The 7,493-nt window shown below is 50.5% G+C and overlaps 4 protein-coding genes across 4 annotated transcripts in view; 2 read left to right on the top strand and 2 right to left on the bottom strand.

The window, feature by feature from the left end:
• The first annotated feature begins 180 nt into the window (after positions 1-180).
• Ubc7 (ubiquitin conjugating enzyme 7) lies at positions 181-1,037 on the top strand. Its single transcript, XM_077631013.1, has one exon. The coding sequence runs from the start codon at positions 483-485 to the stop codon at positions 987-989; it is 507 nt and encodes a 168-aa protein (XP_077487139.1). The 5' UTR covers positions 181-482; the 3' UTR covers positions 990-1,037.
• Positions 1,027-3,618, bottom strand: Ist1 (increased sodium tolerance 1-like protein). The gene has a single exon (XM_077631008.1). The coding sequence runs from the start codon at positions 2,135-2,137 to the stop codon at positions 1,118-1,120; it is 1,020 nt and encodes a 339-aa protein (XP_077487134.1). The 5' UTR covers positions 2,138-3,618; the 3' UTR covers positions 1,027-1,117.
• LOC144098402 (DNA polymerase beta-like) lies at positions 2,609-3,616 on the top strand. The gene has a single exon (XM_077631009.1). The coding sequence runs from the start codon at positions 2,609-2,611 to the stop codon at positions 3,614-3,616; it is 1,008 nt and encodes a 335-aa protein (XP_077487135.1).
• Positions 3,619-3,626: 8 nt separating the features above from the next.
• The window catches only part of LOC144098391 (midasin), a 215,597-nt gene continuing 211,730 nt past the window's right edge, over positions 3,627-7,493 (bottom strand). Inside the window, exon 74 of the mRNA XM_077630990.1 lies at positions 3,627-3,868. Within this exon, the coding sequence (XP_077487116.1) occupies positions 3,692-3,868 (177 nt within the window). The 3' untranslated portion in view covers positions 3,627-3,691. The remainder of the gene's footprint in view (positions 3,869-7,493) is intronic.

The raw sequence follows: 7,493 nt of genomic DNA, 5'->3' as shown, positions 1-7,493 counted from the left end.
TAATTTAACCGCATTCAAATATCTGTAAACAGTGATGGCATATCTTTGTATTTTATGTAGTTTACAAATTAATTTTTAATAACAATAACAAAATTTTAGCTAGTGCAGCCTGCCCTCTTTCGACACTTCTTTAGAAACACATGCCTTTGACATTTCTGGAGCACTAAATGGCCCGATAACTGTGACAAGCATCTCGAGCGTGCGTGCGTCGTTGGCGTCATCGCGGAGTTGGTCGGTAAACGCAGCCCGGCAGAGTCCGGCCCGGAGCAAAGACAAGCGGTTGGCACCACCACCGACCAAGGGGCAGCAGCGACGACCGACCAGCTCGCCCGTCCTCAAGGTTCACGGTGCAAAACGGGACCTTCACCACTCCTGCGGGCAGACACCACCTGATAGGGCCCAACCACTGCTACTTTCCCCGCAATAACGGACATCGTCACCGTGGTCCTGGCTTCGTGAGGACAACCGCTACACGCCGAGAGATGGCCGGGTCGGCGTTGCGCAGGCTGATGGCCGAGTACAAGCAGCTGACTCTGAACCCACCCGAAGGCATCATAGCGGGGCCTGTGAGCGAGGAGAACTTCTTCGAATGGGAAGCCCTGATCACGGGACCGGAGGGTACCTGTTTCGAAGGCGGCGTTTTCCCGGCCAAGCTCACCTTTCCCCCAGACTACCCACTGAGTCCACCCAAGATGCAGTTTACGTGCGAGATGTATCACCCCAACATCTACGCTGACGGCCGTGTCTGCATCTCGATCCTGCACGCGCCAGGCGAGGACCCCATGGGCTACGAGTCGAGCGCCGAGCGGTGGAGCCCCGTGCAGAGCGTCGAGAAGATCCTGCTTTCAGTGGTATCCATGCTGGCAGAGCCCAATGACGAGAGTGGCGCCAACGTAGACGCGGCCAAGATGTGGCGCGAGGACAGACAGCAGTTCAATCGCATAGCCGACCGTCTGGTGCGCAAGTCGCTCGGTATGCTCGCCTCCTGAAAACTGCTCGACCAATAAATTTCACCCCAACCCCGAGTGAAAAACCAAGTGCGCAACTATTCCTTTATTTCAGCACAAAGCAGATTGAAAGAAAAAGAAAAGCAACACATGTGGGTTAAACCAGCGCACTACTTCCGCTTCTTGAGCTCCTCAAATCGGCGCGTCAAGTCGTCAAAGTCGAGGTCGTCTTCCTTGGATGGCGGCTTAGGCAGGCTGCCCGCGGGGACCGAAGGGAGGTCCGGCAGACCGCTCACTGCACTGTACGGCGGTAGGCCGTCAGCAAAACCGACAGTGTGCGGGTTGAGGGCAGGGTATGGGCCAGCGACAGGCGGCGCCAAGGGAATAGGCGGGGGGCCAGGCATCTCCATCTTCTGCGGCGCAACTCCAAAGTCGGGCCCCGGAGGATGGGCCAGCGGCGGCGCCTTGTAGTCTGGTCCCATTGATCCAGCAGCTGGCGGCGGCGTGTAGTCCACACCCTGTGGTGCACTGCCAGGCACGAATTGCGGGTAGGGGTCTGCGATGAAGCCGGGCGGCCTAGCTGTAGCGCCCAAGTCGATGAGGAGCGGTGGCGGCGATGCCTGATCGCTCGGTTCCTCCATGACGGATTTGTCCGGCTCGTAGGGCACGTCGTGGCTTTTCGCGATCTCTATGAGGTACTGCTCGACCAGCAGCCGTGGTGGCGCCTGAACGCTCAACTTCTGCATTAAATTTTCGCTCACCGTTGACAGCCCGTTATCGCGAGCAGCCTGAGCGTACGGTTTTCCGTACTTGATCGCCAGCTGATCGGCGACTGCTTTCAGTTCGGCAACGTCGGCTTGCAGCCGCGGTGCCACCCAAATCAGGCTGGACACGGCTTCCGAGAGACCTTCGTCCAGCGTCTTCATCTGCTGCAGGAGACCGAAACGTGCCAGCAGTAGGTCACAGTAGACTTCGACGAGTTCCATGGCTTCGACAAGGTAATCCTCTCGGATTATGTGCTCCACACGTATCCGCGCCCTTTCGGTTTTCCCGTTCGCCAGGTGTTCTGCGATCTCCTTGCGCGCCTTCTGCGCTAGCTCGGTCTTCTTGCGCTCAAGAAGCTTCAAACGGTTGATCGTCAGCCTCAAGTTGGTCTTCAACTTGGCGTAGTTGGGACCCGCGGAAAACATGTCCGCAAGTGTCACGGACGCCTAGCGACAGCGCACAACACAGGGTTCTTCGAGCACTTCGACAACGCTTCCTACCTTCCAGACATGCACTAGATGACAGCTGTCAGCTCCCTGTATGCAGGCAAACAAGCGCACTTCTGAATGCTAGTAGAGAAAAGCAGAACCACAGCGGCAGGCTTCCCCGCCCCTAGCACAGCTATTGCGACATGGATGATTGGATAGATAACTGACCGTCGGCGCCGTCGGTGACTCACATTCGGCTTTGGATTGTCTAGGCCTTCGACCGACTTCGAACCAACTTGCGGCAAGTAGTGGTCATAAAGATGTCTGCGTGCGTGTGAGTAGCTTGTTCGTGCAGACGAACTGTCGTGAACATTAACGCGCAAATAGTAATTACTGCAAAGAATACGGTTGCACACTAGTTGTGGAGTGTGTACACGTCGGAAGTACTTATCCAGCACAACGCTCGACATGGGAAAAAAGAAATGGAGCGAAACTGGCAAGCCCAACGGCGACATTTGCGAGTTTCTGAACGAGTTGGCCGACTACGAAAAGAACATTACGCGTAACATTTACAAGAGCAACGCGTACCGCAAAGCAGCCGTAACGCTTGAGAAGCTAGACAAGAGAGTGGCAAGTGCTGAGGAAGCTAAGGCACTACCTGGGATCGGCGCGAAAATTTCTCAGAAGATAGCAGAGTTCCTACGAACGGGAAAAGTTTCGAAGCTCGAGAAGGTCCGCAGCGACGAGAGCACAAGTGCGATCCAAGAGCTTACGCGCGTGTCAGGCATAGGACCCGCGCACGCGAAGTCCCTCTACGACAGAGGCATTCGCAGTGTTGATGAGCTGCGTCAGAACCAGGACGCACTGACAGAGCACCAGAAGATCGGGCTGCGTCACCTGGAAGATTTCGAGAAGCGTATCCCCCGGGAAGAAGTGGCCCTTTTGGAGGCCCGCGTCGTCGACGAACTGAATCAGTTTGACGAGGACTACCAGGCAGTCGCATGCGGCAGCTATCGTAGGGGCCTCCCCACGAGCGGCGACATCGACGTGTTGGTGTGCCACAAGAGCTATCGGTCTACGGATAAGAGACCGCCGAAACTACTGGCGCGCCTTGTAGAACACCTGCGTCAAGCGGGCCTTGTCACTGACGTCATGTCTTTGGGAGAAACAAAGTTTGCGGGCGTGTGCCAGCTCGATGCGTCGCGGCCTCATCGACGCATTGACATACGCGTACTTCCGCAGGATCAGTTCTTCTGCGGCTTGCTCTACTTCACGGGCAGCGACTTGTTCAACCAAAGCATGCGCGCGCATGCCATCCAGCAAAACATGACGCTGAGCGAGTACGCGCTGCGCCCAATCGGTTGCACGGGTGTCCCGGGAGAGCCCCTGCCCGTAAGCAGCGAGCGCGACGTGTTTGATTGGTTAGGCCTGCCTTACTGGGAGCCAGACAAGCGCAATGGTCCTCTGAAACCATAAACACAATGCTGGGTGAAGCTGGAATGGCACGTTGGTTGAATTTATTCAATGAACTTGTACAACGAAGGCTTCTTGCTAGGCTTGCAAGATCAGTTCCAGCCACTGACGCAATGCCTCTCCCAGGACTAGTGGCATTGATACCAGATCCCGGAGGATGACGTAGAAGGGGAATGGGAAACACTCCATGTAGGTTCGGAGTTTCACTTGCCCTGAGGGTCCGAACACTGGCTGCCGGATCTCGAGGATGGAGTCCTGCAAAGCCAGTAGTAAAGGTGTGCAAAAAGCAAGAAATTTAAGCCTTAAGTACAAGCATAAAAGATCTAAGTTCACAAAAGTCGCATCACTTTAATGTAATATCGCGATCAGAAGTTTACGGGACGTGAGTGCACGGAAAACATTTTTTTTTCGGCACAGTCACGTAATCCAGCCACATGATATGTGCCAAGATATGAGGGGACATGCATACTCTTTCTGCTCGTGGCCATACCGCGTGCCTGGTTAGCAAGGTAGAGCTTCAATAGACTGTTTTCTGAGAACACACGTCCCATAATATTTTGATCCCGATAGTACTTGTAGGGTACGTTGTTCTGATGGAAGTCAAGGTAACTTTATAAGACAGTAAATAAACAATAAGAAGAGTCACTATCCTGGTGTATAGGATCTCAACCAAAGTTTTGTCTTTGTTGCGTTGCATATGATGACCTCTGAGAACTAGTGTATCTCTAGAAAAACAATGTGTTAGTTGCCGTAGCATTATCATTATAGTTTTACTAACAAGAAGGCTGTATGTGCTTGCTTGTGTAATGGCGTATTCCAATCAATGATCGGGAGCAGCTCTGGATCTGCCAAGGAGCAAGATATCTGTCACGGTCCAACCAGAACTCAGGATCTCAATCCAAATTGCCATTGAAACATGCTTTTTGGTATCGCGGAGCAAGAAAACTTCCTTCGCATCGCCGATTGAAATACAGCAAAAGTTTCTTCACATAACTTGTTCTAAGTTTTGCAATGTATGCTTACAACTGACATTAAAACTAGTTGCAATATGTGGGCTAAAACATTGTTTTGCACATACTCTTTCTCCTCTAAAGCAAAGAGCACAATTTCAAAACGGGCAATGTTTGCAGTCCAGACCACTGAGATTTTCCAAGCACATACATCAGAAATCCTGTGTCCAGATTGGTCCACAACTTGGAGGTTAGTGGACGGCTGATCCAACTGGCGTTCAGATGAATTGCTCACAACAGCTCAAAGTTGCAGGACCTCACCAGCAGTTGACTGTTCAACTTGCATGCACTGCCACCATCTGCTACCCTCCAAAAACTGACCATAAGAGAAGATCTTGACTGTGTTTTGAAACTTGCAGGATTAAAGAACTCTTCCTGCAGCCTGTCCATCCGAAACAGCAGCACATGCACATCACTATTCCAGTGATATAGACTGATCACTTTACCATGTTGAACACATTGCACACCGTTTGCGAACCTACCCTACACAGTATGACAACTCCCCCTTGTACATCTCGAAAGCAATCTCGTGGCATACAGGATGAAGCTCAGTTTACAGACCCCCTTTATGGCTGCCATTCTATTAATAAAGAACATATTTTTACATAGTTGAAAACAAAAAAGTGGCACAAAAGCACACAGCTGCACATGAGCAGAAATGCGTACTCATATATTAATGGTATCTGCCAAGCATTACTATAGGCTCCATCACAATGTGATCGCTCAGCATTGTTGACAAAAGTTGGCTGTGATCCAGCTATATCATCATCCGAGTTATGCTGTGTTGCCCTTGCTTGAAAACCCTCTGGCAATGCAAGTATACACATTGACAACAAATGTACTGTTGTGCAGAATCTTGCATAAGCTGGTGGCAATTCATGCTTTAATTTCAAAGCACAATGAAATGGACAACAAAAAAGTCACTTGTTTCATCGCATACTTTGTTTTCAGTTTTTGTTTTTCCATTTCATGTGCTACTTGTTTCCTTGCATATCGTTGTCACGTTAATTTGAAGCTGTACCTCTGCCCCTCTCACTTGTTTTGTCTTCCAGTCTTCATCCTTCATTGCATCCCATGTGTCTGCCTGCTCAATACAGGAAAAACATTCTGCTGGTTCAGTTCAGAACCATTTTGCCTGGTCTTTAAGACCATTATGCAAACGTATGCGCTAAAAGCAACACAAGACGACAATACACACACGACACATTGCGCCGACACATTGCACACAGTGTGTGTATTGTCTTCTTGTGTCGCTTTTAGCGCATACGTTTGCATAATGATCATTCAACTGGCCCCAGTATTACCTTTGCTGTCTTTAAAGGGGCCCCGAAACACATTTTCAGTGCATTGTTTTGCCTGTTGGTTGCATAGAATGAGTTATAGTGATGCTATTAGCATCGGTCGTATCGCATATACTATGGTTTTTAATATTTTAATTAGCTCACAAAAACAAATTCGTGGCGCTGACGGTGTCACCATAAAGTGGCGGTTTTTAGCAGCGGATATGACATCACATAGTGCGAGCTTGATGATTTGTACAAAGAGTAAATATACTGCAAATTGCGTTAATAACTAGAAATACGTTTTGTCAAGTTTTAGTGTTTTATATTACATCAACAAAACCAACTTGTTTGCCCTAGATAAAAGCACTGTAAATCAAGTAAAACAAAAACACGCCACCAGAGGCACTGGCTTTTTTTTGCATCGAACTTTGCGCCTCTCTGTAAACATCCTATGACCTAGCACTAAACACTTATGGCCACTCTCTATGAATCTGAGAGCGGTTTTGCGGAATCGATCCGATCAAGCCATTGCACTATATAAGCGTTTGTTTCGGTCCCAAGGAAGGATGTGTTCGTTTCACATTTAGCAGGCAGTGCGCATCGTCAGCTTGTGGAGGATCACCGGGCGGCGGCGCCAGGTGGCGCCACGTTCCCATCAACAGCGCGCGGTCCTTGCTCGCCGTGACCAACCAGCGTGCTAGGAGGGACGAGAGATGGTTGGCGACGATAAGCAGTAGCGGTACGCGCTATGCTAAATGTGTCTGATATCCTGCACAGGCTGTCACACCGTCGCAGTATCTCGTGCTCGAGTTCGGATCCATAAGTAAGGGAACGTCGCTGATCAGTGTTCCCTTCTGCGCCGTCGACGTGACGGTGAAGCATCGCTGGGTCAGCTGGGCGTTCACATGGTTGTTGTAACCATGCAAATGGCGCTGCCAGCCTTGGCATGAATGAGTTACAGAGAACAGGCAACCATGGAGTGCAAACTTTCGCACGTGCTAAGATAGGCTGTTTTGATTGGTTGCATAGAGTGTCGTCATGGGGAGAGTGAAATAGGAATGGGAAGCTGCGCGAAAATCAAGTTGAGGGCAGCATTTTGTTTGCTTGTATTTTGAAATTTCTTCATTGAATAACTCCCGTTCCTATGCATCGATTCTCGTAATTCTTTTTGAGTCAGCATCTGTGTGACAAAGAATCCATCTGAAGTGTAACCGGCCTCCGTTCAAGCGGTGTTTCGCAGCCCCTTTAAGACCATCTGCTCCAGTGTCATCCTACTTTATAGTGTTCGCCAATAACTTTTAGTTGGCTCTTTTAGCATGAAAGTGCTACTTCACTAGCAAAGTTAAAAACCCGACGTATCTGCGAAGCCTTAACCTCTGACCTTTGATGGGCCAGCGGCAGAGGCTTTGTGCAGCTGCTCCATAAACGTGTGGAACCAGTCCCCTTCTCCCCCTTCACACACGCACTTCCTGCGCGCCGATAGCAAGACTGCGAAAGCAGCTGCCACCACCTCCGCCACAGCTCACGCAACGCTGCTATGAGAGGGGGTGGGGAGAGTGGAGCAGGCCCGAGTGCCGCCGGTAGACC

This window comes from Amblyomma americanum, chromosome 7 (genome assembly GCF_052857255.1).
Source record: "Amblyomma americanum isolate KBUSLIRL-KWMA chromosome 7, ASM5285725v1, whole genome shotgun sequence".
NCBI lineage: Eukaryota > Metazoa > Arthropoda > Arachnida > Ixodida > Ixodidae > Amblyomma > Amblyomma americanum.
This window is presented reverse-complemented; position numbering and strand designations above follow the sequence as displayed.

What these genes read in the sequence shown, in the direction of transcription:
- Ubc7 (XM_077631013.1), top strand. Translation starts at nt 483, where the DNA reads ATGGCCGGGTCGGCGTTGCGCAGGCTGATGGCCGAGTACAAGCAGCTG.
- LOC144098402 (XM_077631009.1), top strand. Translation starts at nt 2,609, where the DNA reads ATGGGAAAAAAGAAATGGAGCGAAACTGGCAAGCCCAACGGCGACATT.
- Ist1 (XM_077631008.1), bottom strand. Translation starts at nt 2,137, where the DNA reads ATGTTTTCCGCGGGTCCCAACTACGCCAAGTTGAAGACCAACTTGAGG.